Here is a 23461-nt window from a genome sequence, read left to right as displayed (position 1 = left end):
CCAGCTCATTTTATAGATGAGGAACTGAGGCAAACAGGGTTAAATGACTTTCCCAGGGTCGCATAGCTAATAAATATCTGACACCACATTTGAATTCAGGAAGATGAGTCTTCCTGACTCAGGTTGAGGGCTCTATCTATCTTACAACCTAGCTGACAAAACAAAAAGGGAGGTTTGAGAATAACTCAATCCAGTAGAAAATTCCAATGTGGAAATATGATGCCCACTTGCATCTATGGTGAATTATTCAGATTAAATTCCACGGGTTATTCTTCCATCATTCACAGACCTTACCTTTACTCTCATTCCAGTTACAAAACCAAAGGTCCACAATAATAGCTCACTATGGTCTGATCTGCAATATCTCATTTGATTGACTCAGCCCCCAAAGGTAGAAAGAATTAATCTAATTTTATAAAAGGAAATGAGAGAGGTGAAGCCCAGAGTTATAAATCTAGTGAAAAGAATTTGATTCCATTTCTTTCTGGCTCCAACTCCAAAGTTCCAACTCCTACATAACATCACCAAAATCCATTCCCAGAAAATTAGGTGTCACTTCATCTGGCACAATATAGCTAGTGAGTGAACTGAAGATTCATTAAGCAGCTTCTATGGCCAGGCATTGTGCTAAGTACTAGGGATACCAAAAAAAAATTGGCAAAAGGTAATCTCCATCCTCAAGGAGCTCACGATCTAATAGAGAAGACAAGTCAAAAAATATGTACAGGCAGCTGGGTAGCTCAGTGGAGTGAGAGTCAGGCCTAGAGACGGGAGGTCCTAGGTTCAAACCCGGCCTCAGCCACTTCCCAGCTGTGTGACCCTGGGCAAGTCACTTGACCCCCATTGCCCACCCTTACCACTCTTCCACCTATGAGACAATACACCGAAGTACAAGGGTTTAAAAAAAAAATATGTACAAACGAGCTATATGCAGTATGAGTAGGAAATTAAAAGAAAGACGAAATTAGAATTAAGAAGGGTTGGAAAGGCTTCCTATAGAAGGTGGTATTTTGCTGAAACTTAAAGGAAGCCAATAGGCAAAAGAAGAGGAAGGAGAGCAGTTCAGACCTGGGAGGCAGCCAGAGAAAATATGCAGAGGAGAGTGATAAAGTGTCTTGTTCATGAAAAGGTACAGAGTCTAGTGTCATTGGATAAAAAAGTATGTGTGAGGAAATAAGGTAGAAAAAGATGGAAAAGGCAGGAAAGGGCTAGTTATGAAGGGCTCTGAATACCAATCAAACAGGATTTTGTGCTTGATCTTGTAGACATAGGGAACAACTGAAGTTTATTGAGGGGGAGAAGGTAACATGATCAGACCAGAGTTTTAGGAAATCACTTCAATGGTTGAATGGAGTATGGATCAGAATGAGGAAACACTTGACAAAGACAGATTTGCCAGCAGGTTATTGCAGAGTAAAGCTAGATAGAGCTGGATCTTATTTGGAGTCCTAGGTGTCGATATTTTTACTTAGGGCAAATCCTGAGGGGTGTAGCCTGAGAAAGTACACTCCAGGAAGGTATGACCACACAAGGGAAAGACCCAAGATCAACCCTACAGGTTACTGACAAATGTATTATTCTTCCTATTCTCAAATGGTCTCACCTTAAGCTCATGTGCACTTTTTTCTTTTTTTTTTTTAAACCCTTCCCTTCCAACTTAGAATCAATACTGTGTATTGGTTCCAAGGCAGAAGAGCAGTAAGGGCTAGGCAATGGGGGTCAAGTGACTTGCCCAGGGTCACACAGTCATGTGCACTCTTGAATCCATTCCATTCCATCTCAGATGGAGCCAAGATTCATTTCTTCCCATTATTTATCTCTTCAATATGCTGATGCTAAGGCCACTAGCTTCAGTAGTAGGAGTCAAGAAAATATCTAGCACATAGCAAAGTGTCTCCCTTTTTTCCTCCTGCCTTGTGGCTCTCCCATTCTTCTTAAGATAAGGATACCAGACCTCTAGTGGGAGAGGTTAAAGGCCACAGTGTGTCCCTTCTCCACTCTCCACAGTTAGGGAGGTTGGAGGGAAGAGTAAGAACATGAATCATGGAACCATGGAAAAATTTTCTAAAAAATAAAAATTGAATAAAAAAAAAATAGAGTTAGAGCAGTGATGGGCAAACTTCAGCCTGAGGGCCAGATGGGGGTGGGGGTGGGGGCTGAAATGTTCTATACATCTGCAAGCAACATTATTCCTAATCTGACAAATACAATGATTAGGATACAATACAGTAAAACTTCAAAAGACTTGCCTTAGAAACAGACTGACAGATGAGCATTTCCTTTCCTTTGGCCCCCTCTTTAAAAAGTTTGCCCATCACTGAGTTAGAGGATCTAAATGGTATAGTAGATAAGAGTGCCAGGTTTGGAGTCAAGAAGACTCATCTCCCTGAGTTCAAATCTAGCCTCAGACCCTTACTATGAGACTTTACTTGCCTCCTTATGTTTACTTGTTTCCTTATAAATGGCAAGTCACACCAATATCTTTGCCAAGCAAACCCCAAATGGGGCTGGACACAACTGAAAACTGGCTAAACAATAGTCAATGGGCTCAAATCCCACTTTTTATTTTTCTATGTATATGGCCTTGGGCAAGTCAGTTTCCTTAACTATAAAAGGGCTAGATAGCCTCTAAGGTCCCTTCCAGCTCTGTTATCTAAGAGCCAGTTCCTCTACTTTTTAGAAATCTACCTGCCAATTTTCCTCAACTCCTGCAGCAAATGAGGCATTATCAGCCCAGATTTCAGTGCTCTAAGGGACAGAGGCATTCTATCGAGGTGCTCTTTACTGGTAGAACATCCTAAACATACCTCGAGGTCAATCATTTCCCTAGGCAGCGGTGTCTGTGGGGATTTCTCAGGCATTTGGATCACAATCTCCTCTCTCATCTCATCTTCTAGAAAACCTAAGAGGGGAAAAACACATCAGAGAAATTAGGCTAAAGGATCATCGCCTTGATCCAGAAATTTATCTTCTCTCTTTTGACCTAGAAAACTGGTAAAGGGGCCATTCCAACATGAGAGGGGTCCAGGAATTCCCAGTCCATGAGGGCCATCTGGACCAATTCACCTGTCCTGCCCAGCCCAGCCAGGCTTCGAAGAACCCACCCACAATTTCCTCCTCTTCTTGTCTCTAGACTGAGTCTTCTAAGGATGTTGTCAATGATGACATCTTGTGGCTTGAACTTCATAAAAGTCTGAGGCTCCAGACCCCAAGTCTGGCCAACCAAAATAAAGAAGAGTTCAATTACTCAATACAAGACAGACATTTATTTACATAGTTCTTACTCCTGGCGGGGAAACTGTGCTGAGATACGGGTATGAGGAAAGGCAAAAACAGTCCCTGCCCTCAAGGCGATTTTATTCTAATAAGAGACACATACATAACCATGTCCAGCTATATACAGACTAAACAGAAAAATAGCCTTAGGGGGAAGGTACCAGTGACTAGGAAGACTGGGAAAGGTGCCCCTACAAAAGATGGGACTTGAATTGAGTCTTTTTTTTTTTAACCTTTACCTTCTTTCTTTGAATGGTATCAGTTCCACGGTAGAAGAGCAGGAAGGGCTAGACAGTGGGGGTTAAGTGACTTGTCTAAGGTCACACAGCTAGGAAGAGTCTGAGACCAGATTTGAACCCAGGTACTCCCAACTCTAGGCCTGGCACTCTATCCACTAAGCCACCCAGCTGCCCCTTGAACTGAGTCTTAAAGGAAGCCAGGGAGACTGTGATCAAACTAACTAAAAACATTTCACTTACTGAGGATAAGGATCATCTTAGCAGTACAGAAGCATTTCCCTCACTGCTATTATGGAGTGAAGGGACTTGCCTGGGCTATGAAGGATGATAGAGAAGAGGTAGGGAATAAGAATATAAGAATGAAGGAACCCCCAGCTTGTGACATATGTCCGCAGTATGAAATCTTTCATGTGCCAGCATGGTAACCAATTATAAAATAATAGCTAGTTATTTACAAAGCTTTACAAATATCATCTCATTTGATCCTTGGCATCAATTCTAAGACAGATGATAAGGGTTTAAAAAATAATTCATAAAATGAAATCTAATCTTCATTTAGAGATTAGTGCAAATAAAGATGGAATTTGTTCCAAGTTTATAGACCCCCCCAAATCTAAAAGATGCATTCCCACCCCCCAAATTAAGAAGCCCTGCTCTAAATAATAGTACTTGAGTAAACTTTAAAGGAAGCTAGGGATTCTATGAAGCATGTTCATTGCTATGGTTTGGGGGGGCCTTAAACATTGAAATTCTATGTATAGTTTTGGTGACTTCATTGCTGCAAAGAAGGAATTTTTTTAAAAGCTGGAAAATATGATAAAGATCTAAAATCTTGTAAAGGATGAAAAGGACTAAGATGTTTTCATTTGGAAAAAAGGAGGCTAAAATGGAATGTGATTTAAGGAAAATAATGATTTGCTCATCAAAACATATAACCACCTTTATAATACAACTTATAATGCCCGTGTATAGGAAATGAGCTTTAAAATACTGGAAGGTACCTGTTTGTGCAAATATTTGTAGTTACACTTTTTGTGGTGGCAATATTGGAAAATGAGGGGATGTCCCTCAGTTGGGAAAATGGATGAACAAATTGTGGTATCTAATGGTGATGGAATACTATTATGCTATAAGGAATGATGAACTGATTGATTTCTATAAGAACTGGAAAGACTTCCATGAACTGATGTGGAGTAAAAAAAGCAGAACCAGGAGAATAGTATACACAGTAACTGAAATATTGTGGGATGGATTTATTAAGGCAGTTTTGAGATGTTCCCCATTGTTGCTGAAACTCAAGTGCAGAGGAGCCCTGCTTATCCTATAAATGGAACCTTTATGTATCTGTAAAAGACAGAAGACTAGACAGTCGTTGGGAGAGAAAGTCTGCCAATGTGTGGCAGCTGTATTATTCTGTTGTTAGCATTGCATGAGCTCCCTTTAGTCCCTGTTCTGTGGCTACCGACCAAAGAATTCTCTCAAACAGTTAGCAGGTTTCTGACTTACGGAGGATCCTCTCCAAAGACTCACACCTTCGGACTTCATTCACAAATTTTCGCTGGAAGCTGTTCACATTTGCATTTAGCTATAAAAAAAAAAAAAAAAAGAATGCAATAGTAGTTATCTGCTAGCATCTTCTCTTTTATTCATTCCTTTTCTTCCCTTTAAAAAACTCTGAAAAAGTTACATGAGACAGACTGGCACATTCAGGTACCCTCCATACTCCTTGCAAGAACTTGGATCTGCCCCAAACCTAACAAAAGTTAAAAATGTTTCACTTCCAAGGGTTCCTTACTTGTGGCTCCATCCACTCCATCAATTTCAATTTCAAACTGAGCCCCTTCCATGCTCAGTAAAATGAAAAACCATCAAGATTCAGATAGCCAGCCCCTTTGTATGGGCTTGATCATGGTGAGAAGGGGGGAAGACAAAAGAAATTTCACAAACCTACTACTAAGGGGAAACTTAAAATTCCCATTCCAATGAGAATGTGAGGGCCAGTAAATGACAAGAACACGCATTTATAACTTTTATATAAATAAATAAATAAATATAATTTATTTCTATAAATATTTAAAGTTTGCAAAGTTTTTTTTACATTTATTACTCATTTAATCCTAACAACAGTCTTGTCAATCATTCATTAAATATTTATTAAGCACCTACTATGTGCCAGATACTGCCCTAAGCACTAGGGATAAAAAGAAAAGGCAAAAGGGAGTTCTCGCTCTAAAGGAAGTCACAGTCTAATGAGGAAGACAACATGAAAAATAACTGTACAAACAAACTATATTCAGCATAAATAGGAAATAATCTTAGGTACTATCTGAATCCCCATCTCTCCATTAGAATTCCAAATATCATCTCCACCACAGGAAAAAGAAAAAGTCTTATCCCTCAATCCTTAGTCTAGATCTCAGTCTGGTATTTTTGTCATTGGCCAACATAGAAGCAGTGTGGCATAGTGAATATGTGTGATCTACAAGTTAAGATAATCAGGGTTCAAGTATATTCTCTGACCCACATTCACTTTATTGCCCCAGTCAATTCTCTGACTGACCATAGTAACCTAATGCTTGATATGCCCCAAAACTCAAGATTTGGGGAGCAAGAACAACTAGAGAAATTAGAAAGCAGTTTGGCAGAAAGTAGGTATAGACCAGGATCTCATATTATTTTACCAAAATAAAGTCAAAATGGATACATGTCATAAAGGTAGGTATCAAATAAGGGGAGCATGGGAAAATTTATCTATCAGATCTGTAGATAAAGGAAGAGTTTATGACCAAAAGAGAGATAAGCGAGGGTGATCATGGAAGGTAAAACTGATCATTTTAACTACATGAAATTAGAAACTTTCTGCACAAACAAAACCAGTGCAGCCAAAACTAGAAGGAAAGCAAAATCCAGGGGGAAATTTAACAGCAAATTTGTAAAGGCCACATTGCTCAAATATATAGAGAACTGAGCCAAATTGATAAAAATATGAGTCGTCTCCAAAATTATAAAAGGTCAAATTGAGTACCACCTCCATTCTGCAAATGAGTTAACTAAGGATATGGGATGTTAAGGGACTTCCTGTGTTCACACAACTAATAAGAGCTAACATTTATATAATCCTTAAGGTTTGCACAGCACTTTTACAAGTATTTTCACAGTTGATCTTTACAGCAACCCCAGAGTAGATATTATTATTATTACTGTTTTACAGAGGAAGAAACTGAGGCACACGGAGGTTAACTGACTTGGCCAGGTCACTCAGCTAGTAAATCATATGAAGCAGAATTTAAACTCATGTCTTCCTGATTGCAGGACTAGCACTCTATCTACTATGCCACCTATCTAGGTAGATTAGATTCAATGAACCATTATCCTACTCACATCTGAGGAAAAAATTTTAACTGTGTAGGCAAGTATTTAAGTTTCAGTGACTCATTATGCTAATTATATCTAGGGATCAAATTACTGAACTAATTCGAAGTTTCCAAAAACTGCCACAGAGGGAAAAAAATTATATTTTAATGTGGAACACTGTTATTTCTGGAGGAATTTCATAAAGTGCTGGATCTGGGATTAAGAAATCAGAGTTTGAACCCTGACTCTAGCCACGTGACTGTGTACAAGGGTTGTTGGTTTTTTTTTTTCATCATTTAGGGTTTTTTCTCATCAGTAAAAAAGGTTAATAATACTTGTACACCCTGCTTTCATAATATGACCAATAGGGAAATACGTATTGCATGAGAGCACATATATAACCTATAATATATTGCTTACTGCTTCAGGAAAGGGAGATGGGAGGGAGGAAAAGAATTTGGATCACGAAATGTCAGAAAACAAATGTCGAAAACTGTTTCTGCATGCAATTGGGGAAAAAAACATCTAATAAGGTCTTGGGAGGAATAATACTGGTACACCAGTTGGAAATATTAAGCTGTGACATAAGTGTGAACAACTACATCATATATCTCATGGAAGCTTTTATAAGAATAAAATGAAATAAACAATATGAAATGATTTGTTGATAGATATTGCTGCCCATGACACTTCTCAACAGAAAGACATCTGAAAACCAAGTTAAGGGGCAACTAGGTAACACAGTGGATAGAGTGCCAGGCCTGGAATTCGGAGGACCTGGGTTCAAATCTGGCTTCAGACACTTCCTAGCTGTGTGATCCTGTATAAGTCACTCAACCCCGATTGCCTAGCTCTTGCTGTACTTCTGTCTTAAAATTGATACGACAGAAGTTAAGGGTTTAAAAAAAAAAAACCACAGGTTTATTATAAGCTCAGCCTAGACCCAGAGTGAGACCTAATTAAGACTAAGTAAAAGACAGAGATTTCCTAAAGCTTATACAGTCTCTAAATATGTCGGGGAGAAAAGGGAAGATACAATTTCAGATTATGGAATTTGCAACTTCCAAAAGGGAAGAAATAGTGCAGATTTACTATTCACAGATACATTTGTAAGATTTACAGTAGACAGAAAGGATTTCAAAAAATAACTAAAGAAACATCAGATCAAGTTGTAAAATGAAAAAATACTGATAGAGGAAGTCTGGGATTTACAACCACTAGGTGGCTCTTGTAAAAATTCTTTTACCCAAAGTCTCCACTAATTTAGCACACCAGAAGGAAAGCCTTCATCACTTACAAATAAAAATAGACCCACATTTTAAAAAACAAAATAAAAAAAACTCTTACAACATAATTCACAGGGAAAGGAGGAGAAAAACTACTTTATAAACCTTATAACCCTCAGGTTGTAAGTTTATAACTTTATCAACCTTAAGGTACCCCACAGAAACAAAAAGGCTAAGCAGAGAGTAATCGTTAAGTCTCCGGTTCCCACCCCTCTGTGTCTCCAAATGATACTGTACCTACATCTTTAAACTGAACCAATCCCAGTTCTCCAAGCTCTGCTATACAACAGTAAGCAGCCTCCACCTGCAGGAACAGCTGTGACAGGCACATCTCCTCACTCCGAAACATGGATGCCATGTTGGCTCGGTCTTGGTCTGAAACGTGGAGGGGGAAAAGGACGTTACTGAAGTGATGGGCGTGTTACCATAGCAAGACATCAAAGAAGGTACCTATATTTCAGGTCCGAAAAACTATAGTAAATTCAAGCAACCAGAAAGAATTGAGACGAGGTATACACATCAGACACATAGAATGACTGAATTTAGAGCTCAAAAGGACCCTCCAGTTCAAGCTCAACTTTATGACTGAGAAAAATGAGGCTCCATAGAGGTAGCAAGGGATGAGAACCAAGCCCAAGTCTTTCTGCCTTTATTTGTGCTGCCCCTAACAAGGACTTCCTGGCTTAGCCTCTATCTACTCCTCAGGGATCTCGTATGTCCCTGTGTTGTGTCCTCAATGAGAACATGAGCTCCTTGACAGCAGGGACTATTTTTGCTCTTCTTTATATCCCCAGTGCCTGGCACATAGGAATTAATAAATTAGTTAATATTTTAATTATCAATGTTAATATATTAACATGCTAACACAGTAATGCTAATTATATTGTTTATTATTCATATCATTATGTTAATATAGCATTAATCAAATATTTTTTTAAGACCCTTACCTTCCACCTTAGAATCAATACTATGTATTGGCTCCAAGATAGGAGAGTGGTAAGGGGTAGGCAATGGGGGTTAAGGGACTTGCCCAGGGTCACACAGTTAGGAAGTGTCTGCGGCCACATTTGAACCCAGGACCTCCTGTCCCTGAGCCACTCAGCTGCCCCCACTAATATATTATTAATATAATTAATGCTTGTTGATTGCTTATGTGTTTGCCTGTTGGCACTAGACACCAACAGTCATCACCTAACATATAAGAAGACTACCAAAGTTAACACTTCACTGACTCCCATCAGTTCCCATAAAAATGCTGCATGAGGGGGCAGCTGAGTGGCTCAGTGGATTGAGAGCCAGGTCTAGGGACAGGAGGTTCTAGGTTCAAATCTGGCCTCAGACACTTCCTAGCTATGTGACCCTGGGCAAGTCACTTGACCCCCATTGCCTAGCCCTTACCGCTCTTCTGCTCTGGAACCAATATGCAGTATCCATTCTGAGGCAGAAGGTAAAGAGTTCTTTTTTAAAAAAACAAAATAAAAATATATACAGAGTAGAGAGAAGAAGGCTTTGGCAGGAAAGCCTCTAACAGAAAGTGGACTTTGAACTGACTCTAGAAGGAAGTCAAGGAAACAGAGGTGGGGGGAAGAGGGAAACATTAAAGAAGTTGAGGTGGTTTTGCCTCTGGAGTAGATAGGGCAGGGAGCTCACGTAAGTGGGAGCTGGTTGTGCTGGGAGATCCAGGCATAGGATGCCTCCTAAATTTTTTCACTTTGGAACCAAACCTTTCCTCCAGTTCTCTCCTTGTTATTACTCTAAGTGCAAGATTCCCAGGGCTAAGAAAGGGCTGTGAATTCTTTACTGCTAGGAGAGAAAGGCTTCCCCAGGCTTTGCCCACTCCTACACCCAGTTGTCCCTTAGTTCCCACATCCAAATCGGTCAATAAACATTTATTATACACAGTATTTCCCAGGCTCTGGGGGAATAAGAATAATAAAACCCATCATCTATATAGCTCTTACTTTGTGTCAGGCACTGTGTAAAGCACTTTACTCTTATTTGATCCTCACAATAACTCTGGCAGGTAGATGCTATTATTATCTCCATTTTACAGAGATAGAAATTGAGGCAAACAGAGATTAAATGAGTTGCTCAGGATCACACAGCTAGTAACTATCTAGGGCCAGATTAGAACTCAGGTCTTTTAAACTCCGGTTCTACTGCTCTGTCCACTCAGCTTCAAATGTGATCTGTACCCTCAAGAAGCTCACAGTCGAATTGAGGGTGGCAGCATGCAAAAATCTCCCTAGAAATTAATTATATATATATATGATACAATGGAGGTAATGTCAAAGGAAATGTACTAGCACTAAGGGAGACTGTGCAAGCGCTCTTACAGAAGGTACAATTCTCCCTAACACTAGAAGAAAGCCAGTGAATCCAGAAGGTTGAGATAAGGGAGAGCATTCTAGGCATTGGCAATATTAAAACTAATTTAATTAAATTAATTAAATTTAAAAATACCAGGCAGTCCTGAGATGAAGCAGAAAACCAATGCCCATGGAAAGGAGAATATGTAGAGAAAGATAAAGGAGGACTTTAACAACCAAATAGATGTCAGTGGATAGAGCACCAGGCCTGGAGTCAGAAAGATCTGGGTTCAATCTAGCCTCAGACACTTCTCCTAGCTGTATGTCTCTGGGCAAGTCACTCAAATTCAATCGTTGTGCCCTTTTGTCTAAGAGTTGCTACTAAGACAAAAAGGAAGAGTTTTACTTTTTAAAAAAACAATCCCAACAGATGATTTTTAAAATTTGATTCTGGAGTTAAAAGGGAACCATTGTAGTTTGTTGACTTGTGCTTTAGAAAGATCACATTAATAGCTAAATGAAGGGTGGGATTGGAATATGGGGGAAACTGAGGCAGGGGGAAAAAAAAAAACCAGAAAGCTATGGAAAAACTCAAGGCATCAGATGGTGCCGTGACAGTGAAGTTTCTGACCAGCGAGACAAAGGTGAGTATAGTTGGGTCTCAGCACATTCCATCATCATCCCAAACCTCTTTCCTTTACCTTGTCAAATTCCTCTTTCAGTTGTTATGCTCTGCCTCTTTAACTTATCTCTTTTAAGGCCAAATATCAGCTTCTTAAGATCACTTAAGAAGATTATGAGCTCCTCAGGAGTAGGGACTATTTGGTTTCTTTTTGTATCCTGGGGGCTTAGCACAGTACCTAGCACATAGTAGGTGTCTAATAAATGTTTATTGATTATCACTAGCACATGGCAGGCAAGAACTCATATTTCTACCAGAAAAACCTTCCTTATACATAACCCTAAAAACTTCAGTACCTTTTGTCCCTATTGCTTCCTGAATAAAGTACAAGCCATTTTGCCTGCCTTCAAGGTCCTTCACAATCTTTCCTCTTGATCTCGAACACAGAGGTTGGTATTTTGTTCCCCCCTCCTGGTTATTCAGTTCCATCCAATTATTTAGGTCCCCATTTGGGTTTTTTGTTTATTTGTTTGTTTTTTTGTTTTTTAAACCCTTACCTTCCATCCTCTTGGAGTCAATACCGTGTATTGGCTCCAAGGCAGAAGAGTGGTAAGGGTAGGCAATGGGGGTCAAGTGACTTGCCCAGGGTCACACAGCTGGGAAATGTCTGAGGCCAGATTTGAACCCAGGACCTCCCTTCTCTGGGCTTGGCTCTCAATCCACTGAGCTACCCAGCTGCCCCTGGGGTTTTCTTGACAAAGATGCCAGAGTGGTTTGCCATTTCCTTGTCCAGATCATTTAACAGATGATTTAACTGAGGCAAACAGGCTTAAGAGACTTGCCCAGGGTCGGAGAGCTAATGAGTATTTGAGACAAAACTCAAATTCAGAAAGATGAGACTTCCTGACTGGAGCCCCAGCATTCTATCTCCTGCTCTACCCCTTTGGCCCCCAGTGGAAGCTCTACATAAATCAGTGACAAAAAAGACCCTCATCTAAAGAGTTTAGCTAGCATCTAGGGAAGTGCTGGGTTCATCACAGAGAGGTGCTTAATGGACCGTTTCTGAATTTAATTTACAATCCACGTCTAGACCCATATTTGATCTCAGTTTTGCCTCCTTCAACACAGTTCAATGGTGTCTATATGGTAGAGTCTCATTCATTATCAAAGCAAATTTACTATTGAGTTTTTTACCTTAATTTGAATTTCACTTCAATGGAAAATAAAAGTAGCAAATATTAATTATATGGAAATAGGTCTTGATCGATGATACATGTAAAACCCAGTGGAATTGCTTCATTGGTTCTGGACAGGAGGTGGGAGGAGAGGGAAATAACGTGAATCATGTAACCATGGAAAAATATTCTTAATTAAAATTTTTCAAATCACAAAAAAAAAAAAGAAAAGAAAAGTAGATGTGTTTGTTGGCTCTTAGGGGTTAAGAATGCTGATAGAAGGACAGCTAAGGTAACACAACCGATAAAGCACCAGGGCTAGAGTCAAGGAGGACTTAGGTTCAAATCTGGCCTGATTTCCTAGCTGTGTGACCCTGGACAAGTCACTTAACTCCAATTGTCTAGCTTTTACCACTCTTCTGCCTTGGAAATGATACCATTTGAAGGCCTAATTCAAGTCCCCTCTTTTATAGGATACCTTTCCCAGTTTCCCTAGTCACTAGTGTCCTTCCCCTAAGGCACTAATGCTTTGAGGGATTAAAAAAAATGAATTTGGCCAAGAATTTAGCAGCTATATCTATATCCCAAGTCTTCTGGAGAAAGCACTTCTCTTACTCCAAAAAGGTTAACCATTTGTCCCTCCATCTTTTTGCCCCTGGCAACATAAGTAAAATTTAAGGGAGATAGCCACATTTTTCCGTAGGGACTTTGGCATTGCAAAGCCTGTGTTAAGACAAAATGGGGAAAGGAACAGGATAACAAAACAATAGGCAGGCTTGCTCAGGAGGGGTTGCCTAAAATGAGTGGGTTTTTAAAAGGCCGGCCCACTACACGTGTGTGCTGGGGAAAACCTGGTGCATCCAGAAGTAAAACCAAGGCACACAACTGGGCTCTTTCTGTGTCTGAATTAGTATAGAAATACTCTTTCTCCCCTCTTACCAGTTGGAATAAAATTTCCTATTGGGAGTTTGTAAACTCCTTGAGGGCGGCCTATCTCTTGCCTCTTGAATTTTTTTAATTTATTAACTGATAGTATTAATTTACTGATTTATTAATAGATCTTTCTGTATTTCCTGATTCTAGAAAGGGAAGCACTATTATTGTCCCCATTTACAGATAAGCAAACTGAAGCAAGTGGAGATTATGTGGCTTTCCCAGGATCACACAGCTAACAGTTGTCCAAGATCAAAATTGACTGCAAGTCTTATTGACTCCAGGCCTGGCTCTCTAGTCATTGCACCATTTGACTGACTCCAGCAAAATCTGTTAATTTATCAAACATCAGTGGCCCCTCAGGCAGTATTTGGCCAGGCGTCCCCACCCCATTCCTGTTTACTTGTGGCATAAGGATCTGTACTTACCTCTGGGTTTCTGGTTTAAAAAACATTCCTAGACACTGACCATTGCCTCCTGAAGCATTGCTAAATTCAGGATCCCTGCTTTGCCCTCTTAGAAACTGAAAAACAATCTCCCAAGTCCCCAAGTTCCTTAGAGAAATCCTCCACCCCCAGAGAGGCTCGGGATCCCTGGGTCCCTAATCAGATGAAGGGTGGCCAAGGAGGCATGGGATAATATGGCCACATTACAGGAGCTGCTTGCTCTCCCTATCCTGCAGCATTCAAAACCAGCTCAGGAGGCTTAGAGAGAAAGAAAGACTTGGAGAGAGAGGCCAAGAAGCCTCCTCTACATAATAGAGCCAGGTTTTTCCAACCTGTTTTCTGGCGCCTTACTTCAAAGAGACACAAACCCAGCTCAGCTCAGCTCAGCTCAGCTCAGCAAGGGAGCTTAGAGCCATTGTCAAGGTTCTGGACCTCCCGAGAGCCTGAGGAAATGGATAGTCCTCATTTTCACTGACCCTGGGGTGGTAGTGAGTGAGGACTTTGAAGCTTTGAAGTGTCCTTTTACATGGAGAGTTAAGAACCCCAGATAACAGGGGAGAAGGAAAAATATACATACACACACACACACACACACACACACACACACACACACACACACACACACACACACATACATACCTATATTGGAAGGACCTGGAAGCTAAGGCTGAAATGTAGCGGTGGTGATTTTTAATTAAGTTTTGTAATTTATGTCTTCTGAGATTTTTACATCACCAGAATTTCCCCCGGTAACTACCAAAATTTCCTAACCAGTAACTCAGGGCATCAACCCGGATAACAAACATCTACCTATCTGTCTGTCTGTCTGTCTGTCTGTCTGTCTGTCTGTCTGTCTGCCTGTCAGTCTGTCTGTCAGTCTGTCTGTCTATCTATGTCTATCTGTCTATCTATCTGTCTGTCTGTGTCTGTCTGTCAACCTACCTATCTCTGTCTATTTCTCTCTCTAAAAATATACACTACTTTGTTATATATTATTATTACATTATATTTTATAACTATATATTATATGTTATACATTATATATTATGCAATAATATATAATATGCATATTTTGTTCATATGTTATAATCTGCAACACAACAATGGCATAATATGTGATTTGCTATTCTAATATGTTTATCCAAGAGAAACAAATTCTCACTTGAGCTATGTCCGTAAGTCTCTGTCTCATTCTTCTCCTCATTCCCCTCCCCAAGAAGGCAGGTAATATGAGAGGTTGTACATATATTACCTGTTCCTCATGTTGTGAAAGGTCACATGTTGCTTTCTTTAGGGAAAAATCCATGGAGGAAATAAAGTGAAGAACAGTATGTTTCAATCTGCATTTGGACTTCTTTTTCTTTTTCTTTCTTTCTTTCTTTTTTTTTTTGCACCGGGATCCCGCCAAAGGAGGCAGAAAGTTGGCACAGTGAATAGAGTGCCAGGTTTGGAGTCAGGAAGACTCAGAGTTCAAATCCCACTTCAGACACTTATTACGTGAGGTTGGGATGTCACTTAACTTCTGTTTGCTTTAATCCACAGAAGAAGGAAATGACAAGAAAACCCGTTGGACAATACAGTCCATGGAGTCATGATGAATCAGAGTACTCAATAATCTGGTCAATCTGTCAGAGGCTTGGGAAGAGGGGACACGGGGACACTAGGCTGCGGGCGGACCCTCCACCTAACAAAGGTACACTGGAAGCTTGTTTAGGATTGAATTCTCACCCTTATTCCCAGTCACCAGATCTCCACTTTCTTCTCTCCCTTATCTACTAATCCTCCAGCTACCAAGCAAAGGGTGGAGAGAAGGTACGAGGAGAAGGAAAGGGGAGAAGCAATGGGACAGGAATAAAACCTCACTGAATTTTCTTCAGGGGCTACTTCTTCTAACCAGCCTCCATAACACAAAGCTGACTTACTTAGGGGTCAGGGTTCTCTCAAGCAGCAGGAGAGAATAAGGTCATGGAGATTTGATCTGTCCTTACTACCAGTGCTATGGGCTGGGGGAGAAGGGAACGGCTATGTTTAGGTGACTTGGGAAAACAATCTGCTCACACCAATACAGCTTACTATAAAAATGACCCAGGGATCCACCATTGCTGTGATTGCCTGCTGGTGTTGCCCAGAACTGGGCAGCAGAATTGGGCTGACTTTGGGTATGTCCTGGGAGAAGCAACAGTCTCTGACATCACCTGGCTAACTTTTCCTCCTACCATCCCTCCTGCACTAAGGTAGTAACTCCCACTGCCAACTGGAGGAGGTAGGAGATCCATGAATTTCCCCCTTGAGAACCAGCAAGCACTGGGGCTAAAATCAGCAGGCCTCCCAGAAGAATGACAGCCTGTCACCCCTGGATATTAGGGGCTCCAGGGTTGGAGGAAGGAGCAGTGGGTTATTTTTCCTAGTTCCACCCAGGTAAATGGGAGTGACTGGCAAATACAGATATTGCAAGTGGACTCACAGCCCTTTTAATTGGCTCTTTATGAACGTGGCTCTTGGATTTTATACCAGCTGCAAGCTCCCTTGGACAAGATGGCAAAGAGGATCAAGTTTTGTTTAGCAAGTAGGAAGGCAGGGAAGATTGTAAAGACCCCTGAAGCTTCCCCACCCAAGTAAAGAAAAGAGCCCCAAGGAAGCTCAAAAGGACTGGACAAAGAAACCAAATCACCTAGTCAAAAAAAAGAAGCACAGTAATGTCAGAAATCCTCTTTTCCAGGGTTGGAGAGTTTGAAACTCATCTAGCCACTCATTCTCAAGGAACCTTCCCTCCTCCCATCAGTATGACCAATCCCCAAGCCCAGACACTTCACACTACCCTTAAAACCTATAGACTCAGGGAAGAAACTTTATTTAAAAAAACAACAACAACAACAAAACAAAACAAAAAGAAGATACCATCAGACTTCAGTGGTTTGGGAGAGGGTCTCATTCTTTCCAGATCCCACTGGGCCACCCCACATACGAGGCCCCACGGACCTAATCAGTTCTCCTGTCTTTCCGGACTCATTTAGTTGAGTATATCCCCTCAGGAAAGCTGTCTCGACTATGAAAACTTCTGGAACTTCCCAAGTTTGTAATAAAACTCAAGCCTGCTCTACGAATTAAATAATAAGGAGCACCTGGGTAACCCTTGAAGTCTAGAGGACCTGGGCTCAAATATGGCCTCGAGACATTAGCCCTAGAGCTAAAACTAAGACAAAAGGTAAGGATTAAAAACAAAGAATTAAATTGCCAGCATTTGTTTATGCAGCATTTTTTGTTTTGTTTTGAAACACTTACCTTCCTGGAATGGATTCGAGGTATAGGTTCCAAGGCAGAAGAGTGGTCAGGGCTAGGCAAAGGGGGGTCAAGTGACTTGTCCAGGGTCACAGAGCTGGGAAGTGTCTGGGGCCAGATTTGATCCCAGGACCTCCCACGTCTGGGCCTGGCTCTCAATCCACTGAGCTACCCAGCGGCCCCCTATGTAACATTTTAAAAGTCTGCAGAGCACTTTACAAAAATCTCATTTTATCCTCATAATCGCCCTGGGAAGCAGGGTTACCTTCATTTTTCAGATGAGGAAACTGAGGCCTTCAGAGATTCACTGATTTACCCAGGCTAGCAAAGTACCTAAGACCAGGAAAAAGCTAACCGATTATGCTTCAAGTGGAGATCAATATAATCCCCCCTTCCGTAAAATATTCTGTTAGACTACCTGCAAGATTAAGCGCATACTCTGTCAAAGGCACCCACGCACAGTGCTAGGCCGACTACCTACTGACAGAAGCTCGCTCACTGCCAAGCAATAGTTCCATCTTCGTGGTGGGTATTTTTAGCAGTTGGCGCAGGGACAGCGAAGCTAGCCAAGTTTACCTTTTAGTTCCCAGGTCTCCCTGGTTATCCTGAGAGCTCTGACATCACTCCCAAGGGAAGACAGAGCTCTCCTTCTGAAGAAATGCTTTTCGCTTCCTTCTTTTCTCCAATAATCAGCCTGGGAACTCCTAGAGAACAGCTACCGGCTTTTCCTAGGATCAGCACTTAGCACTGGGTTTGGCACACAGCAGAGACTTGAGAAATGCTTGTTAAATGTGTCCTCCAGTGGCTAAAAAGGACTCCTTTGTCCTTGCAGGAATGTTCAACCAATCACCATCTATTAAGCATCTACTGTGTGCTAGGGGAGGCGAGCAAATGACCATTCCTGCCCTCATGGAGTTTGTGGCATGCTAGCAAATATCTAGGAAGAATGTTCCGTTGCAAGGAAAATTGAGGGGAAGAGAAAGGAAGGGAAGATGGAGGGGGTTCCAGACAGTGGAACGCTTTCTGTTACCTTGACTTCATCCAATCCTTATTCCTCCTTAAGGGTGGTTGGGAGCCGGGGCCAGGAGTCTTCCTGCCTCTCGCCAGGCTGCCAGAAGCCTTCTCTTGGACTTCTCTCTTTCAGCAGTTTACGGCAGCCTCCAGCAGAAAGTTTAATGACCTTTCCTCCAGGTGCTCTTTAGCCTATGGCAAAGGGTAGGAGGGTTGAAGGAAGGAATTTTCTTCTCTCTTCCCTCCTCCTCCCCCTCCACACCCTCCCCTCCCCATCCTCCACCCCAGCAAGCCAGCTGGCCTAAGGGTGAGCTGGCCACATCTGGCTCATTCTCATTCTTGCATGTCTAAACCCTAACTAGAGCCAGCTCTATTGTGTCAACAAGGAGCCTGTTGTAAATGGTGACAAAGTGGGCATTGCCCAGAGGAGGACAGCTTTACCCTTGTCATGTCCTCCACCTTGCCACGGTTTCTCAGGCGGCAGAAATGTTTCCCAGGGAATTACAATCTCGTACTGCTTTGAACAAGATCCAATCTTTGTGACCCCTTGGCAGTTTTCTCAGCAAAAATGCTGGAGTGGTTTGCTACTTCCTCATTTTACAGATGAGGAAACTGAGACAAACAGTGTTAAGTGACTTGGCCAGGAGCACACAGCCAGGCTGTGTCTGAGGCCAGGTTTGAATTCAACTCCAGCTCTGACACTCAATCCTCTTCACCTATGATCCTAGTCAACTAGAATTTAGACAGAGGAGAATTGGTGGCAGCGGAGTGGCTCAGTGGTTTGAGAGCCATGCCCAGACACAGGAGGTCCCAGGTTGAAATCTGGCCTCAGATACTTCCTAGCTGTGTGATCCTGGGCAAGTCACTTAACCCCTATTGCCTAGCCCTCTGGGTTGGGACCAAAACACAATATTGATCCTAAAAAATATGGGAGAATGATTCTCTGTTAATTCCCTCTTAACCTGGGTCCCTCCACTTTTCAATCTTCTCATATTTTATTCCCACCCCATCCCTATCACCATCCACCAAAGTACTTTGCAATCCAAAAATGACCCCTTTGCTTTTTTGCTTGCAGGATTCTCCATCTGACAGTTCCCTATGCCTGGAATTGCCTTCCTTTTTACATACAACTCCTGGCTTTCCGGCTTCTTTCAAGTGCAAGCTAAACTCTCCACCCCTACAAGAAGCCCTTCCCAATCCCCCCTAATTTTAGTGCCTTCCTTCTGTTGATTATCCACAACTCTTCCTCTGTATCACTTGCCTCTGTCTTCCTGTTGCTCCCTGAAAACAGGAATTGTTTTCCCCTCTTTCTCGGTCGTCCTGTTGGTCAGAATAAGTCCTGGCACTTAGAACTTAAGAAATCCTTATGGACTTGAAGAAGTTGAGACAGAAATTCCAAATTTACCTCTACATTATATTTTTCCACCTCAACTGTTGTCTCTGAGCACCATCTTTATTACTTGAATCATTTCTATCTCTGAACCATTGCTTTAGTCTCCTAATCTCCCTCCCTCCAATCTCCCCCCTCTCTAATCAGTTCTCCATCCAGTGGCCAAACAGATGAGCCTAAATGACTTATCAGAATATTATCACTAACCTCCTCAACAAACTTTAGTGGCTCCCTCTTAAAGATTGGAATCCTCCGTCTGGCACTTAAATCTCCACAGGATGGCTCCCCCCTACTGTTCCAGCCATTGTTCCACAGCGCTCTCCTTCACAGACACCATTCTAAGTCAAAAGAGCCTGCTAGATATTTCTCATCCAAGACATTCCATCATCTCTTGTCTCCATGGCCCATAGCTAGAAGTACAGGTTCTTGGGTTCAGTCTTCCTACCCCCCCCCCCCCTGGCAAGTCTGCTCTAAAGAGAACAGCTGCCTATTTCTCTCCCCCAGGATTCTAGAGGTAATTCTGAGGAGCTGGAAGTAGTTTCCTGGGACCAGCAGTCTTCCATGTTCACCGCCTTTCATTTGTCTAGAGCCAAATGATGTCTATACCAATGGCCCATAAAGTTTAATATTATCTATACTGCTACTGATGAAAAAAATAGCTTAGAGGATACATCTCATTGCCATCCTTTGGGATAATAAACATTCTTAAAACTACATTAGGTATGAAGTATGGCATATTGCTGTGGAAGAATATGCTAAAGAGGGTTAGGATAGCAGAGACAACAAGGTATAATGGAAAGAGAACTGGGTTTGAATCCTACCTCTGCTGTTTATTACTTGTATACTTTTGGGCAAATTATTTAACTTTTCTAGGACTATTTCTTCATCTGGAGAATGGGTCTCTGGAACTAACTGATCTCCAAGTTCCTTTATATGTCTGAAGTTCTTTGACTAATTGATTTCTAAACCCTTACCCTCTGCTTTAGTATCAGTTAAGACAGATGAGATGAGAAGCAAGGGCTAGGCCAGTGATGGTGAACCTTTTAGAGACTAAGTGCCCAAATGGCAACCCTCAAACTACATGTGAGCCTCCCCATACACCTCCCACACACCCACCTTACCCAAATGGGAGAGGGAGGAAGTGCTCCAGCTTGAATTGGGCTGCTGGGCAGAAGGGCAGATGATGAAAGAAATGTCCTCAGACACGCATAGAGAGGGGGAAGGGAGCAGCCCCCTCTAGAAGGCGTGCCATAGGTTCACTAACACAGGGCTAGGCAATTAGGGTTAAGTGACTTGCCAAAGGTCACACAGCAAGAAGTGTCTGTGACCTCTCTAGGCCTGGCTTTCTATCCACTATGCTACTTAGCTGCCCAAATTCTTTGATTTATAATGAACATTATTTACATACTTCTTTGAGGCTTGCAAAGTAAGGATTAAAGAGATATTTCTAAGGCACTGAGCACAGTTCCTAGGACTCCATAAGAGCTAGATAATTGTTTATTCCTTCCTGCTTCCTTTACATGTTATTTCACATGATTCTCAATGAGTAAACAAGCCTGCGGTAGGCACCTAGTAAGCTTTGAGGATGCAAAGAAATACAAAAGAGTCTACTGGGGAAAAACAACACATCAACAACTTTGCACAAAACCAGCTATTTACAGGATAAATTGTAGATAATCAAAAAGGGAAGGCATTGGCCCCGGGAGGTTGTGAAGGACTTCTTGTGGAAGGTGGGAATCTAGCTGGAACTGGAGAGAGATAAGGGAAGTTGGGGTGAGGAAATGAGGAGGAAAAGAATTCCTTACTCCCACCAGTGAAATCCTACTGTACATGCTATCTACATCGAGAGAAAGATCTGTGGGAGTAGAAACGCAGAAGAACAATATATGACTTGTGACTTATCACTTGTTTATATGGTTACATGATTTGGGGTTGTGGTTTTAAAAGATTGCTCTATTGCAAAAATGAATAATATGGAAATAGGTAACCCAGTGGAATTACTTGTTTGCTCTGAGAGGGGGAAGGGAAGGGAGGGGGAAATGAATCATGTAAACGTAGAAAAATATTTTTAGAAAGAAAATTTTAAATTAAAAAAAAGAAATTCTATTACACATGAGGAAACTGAGGCTAAGAGAAATTTATTTTCAGTTCCATGGGGGAATCTCAAGGCAGACTGCCAATTAGACACTTGTCTTTCTATGACTCTTATTAAAGATTGTAATATGCTAGGGAATTTCTCCAAATTGGCACTGATGTTCATGGAAGGATGAGAGCCGTAGTTACCTATCCCCTGGCTCTCAGAGAATGGAAGTGAACTAAAAACTGAGAGCCTCCTTTATGTTGTGTCCTTGTACCTGGGATTCAGAAGACATTTGGCAGAAGTTCATGCCTCAGCCATGTGGGATCATCTTGCGAAATGTCATCAGAAGCACCTATCCCTTCAAAACTAAGGAGAGCTAACATTTATAGAGCACTTATTCTATTCCAGGTACTACACTAAGCACTTTATAACTAATTATCTCAACAACTGGAGGTAGGGGCTATTATTGTCCCCATTTTATAGTATGAAGAAACTGAGGCAGATATAAGTGACTTCCGCAGAGTCACACAACTAATAAAGATCTGAAGCCAGATTTGAACTTGGATCTTGCTGACTCCAGGTCACCCATACACACACACACACACACACACACACACACACACACACACACACACACCCTGGCTACATGCTGGTAAACCCTAAAATCTCAATATCACTATCCCAACTCAGGGTCTGAACCTGACAACCAAATCTTCTTCTTTACCTGCCATGGGCATAGATAGAGATAATGAGGAAAAGAGAATCATTACAGAATCCTAACTAACAGTAAAATGGCATCCCACTCCCTACCCCTTTGCCCTATTCACTCCAGATAACATGATGTGGCTGGTTAAGGAAGTGGATTGACAAGGACCACACATCTCTCAGGACACTGAGTTCCCCGACTCAATAGGTGTGGAGAGTGACAGAAAGACCTTGTTCATATCCACAATCCCCTCTTTTGCTTCCTGTTTCTAGGCTATAGAATGCTCTCTTCCAGGAAAAGGCAGAATGATCACCAATCTACAAATGGAAAAATGAGCATGGAGGTAAACTGACTTCCTTAAAACAGAAGAGGGTGATGAAATTGAATTCAGGTTTCCCGACTGGGGGTGGTGGTGTTCTGGAGTCATTGACTTCTTCAGCCCCAAAGCCTTCCATCAAGCTCAGAAATCATTAGCAGGGAAGGGAGAAGGAAAAAAAAGAGAAGAAAAAATTGAAGGGAGAAATAAGAATTCTAAACAAATCTGCAAAAAACCATTTTTGTGTTCCAACAAAACAGCAAGAGGGCCCTCAAATCAACTTTGTAATTCATGATATGCAAGTTACACAAGATGGAAATTAGGATAAATCTGGAGAGAGAGAGACAGAGAGAAAAAGAGAGAGAGAAAGAGAGAGAGGTGTGGGGGGAGGAGGGGGAGGGGGATTCATTACTCTACTGCCCCTTAGATGGGTGATATCAACAATGCTCCTAACTTGGTTGCTAAGCTCATTTCTGGATGAAATCGGTGGCCTCTGGGGTGTCCTTGAGTGAGGGCACAAAGCTCTAATTTGCCAGCCAACCCTTTGACCAAACTCACTTTCCATCCCAAGTCTATATAGACCAGATTGAAAAAAGGAAAAGAGCTGATTGGCTTTCTAGAACATATTGTTTGTTGCCATAACACCTTACCTTAGAATTACTTTCTGCATCCTCAGACTTGTGTTTACCAAACAACAGGCCAATCTGACCACAGGCTTGGCATTGCCAACTGAAATATCTCTCACAAAGAGAGAAAACTGAAATATTTGTAGTTCTGGGGTGTGAGCGTTCCCCATCCTCCTCATAGACTCAGAGGGGGCTCCTCCACCTGAAAATGCCCATTGTATATCCTGTCAACAACTCCGAAATACAGAAATGCATAAGAAGGAAGGGCAGGGGGCAGCTAGGTAGCTCAGTGGATAGAATGCCAGGCCTGGAGGCAGAAGGACCTGAGTTCAAATGTGACCTCAGACACTTCCTAGATGTGCCACACTGGACAAGTAACAACCCTAGTTGCTTAGTCTTCCATCCCTGTTTAG

General features: G+C 41.7%; 1 protein-coding gene across 1 annotated transcript in view; it reads right to left on the bottom strand.

Moving 5' to 3' along the window:
- Positions 1-18032, bottom strand: part of ATP6V0A4 (ATPase H+ transporting V0 subunit a4) — a 66375-nt gene extending 48343 nt beyond the window's left edge. The window contains exons 1-4 of the mRNA XM_044679385.1: positions 17950-18032; positions 8397-8530; positions 5022-5100; positions 2808-2902 (exon numbers count right to left, since the gene is read on the bottom strand). Coding sequence (XP_044535320.1) covers positions 2808-2902; positions 5022-5100; positions 8397-8513 — 291 coding nt within the window. The 5' untranslated portion in view covers positions 8514-8530; positions 17950-18032. The remainder of the gene's footprint in view (positions 1-2807; positions 2903-5021; positions 5101-8396; positions 8531-17949) is intronic.
- Between the last annotated feature and the right edge of the window lie 5429 nt (positions 18033-23461).

The sequence above is a fragment of the Gracilinanus agilis genome, chromosome 5 (assembly GCF_016433145.1).
Source record: "Gracilinanus agilis isolate LMUSP501 chromosome 5, AgileGrace, whole genome shotgun sequence".
Lineage (NCBI taxonomy): Eukaryota > Metazoa > Chordata > Mammalia > Didelphimorphia > Didelphidae > Gracilinanus > Gracilinanus agilis.
Note: the sequence above shows the minus strand (reverse complement) of the source record. Positions and strands in the feature narration are given on the sequence as shown.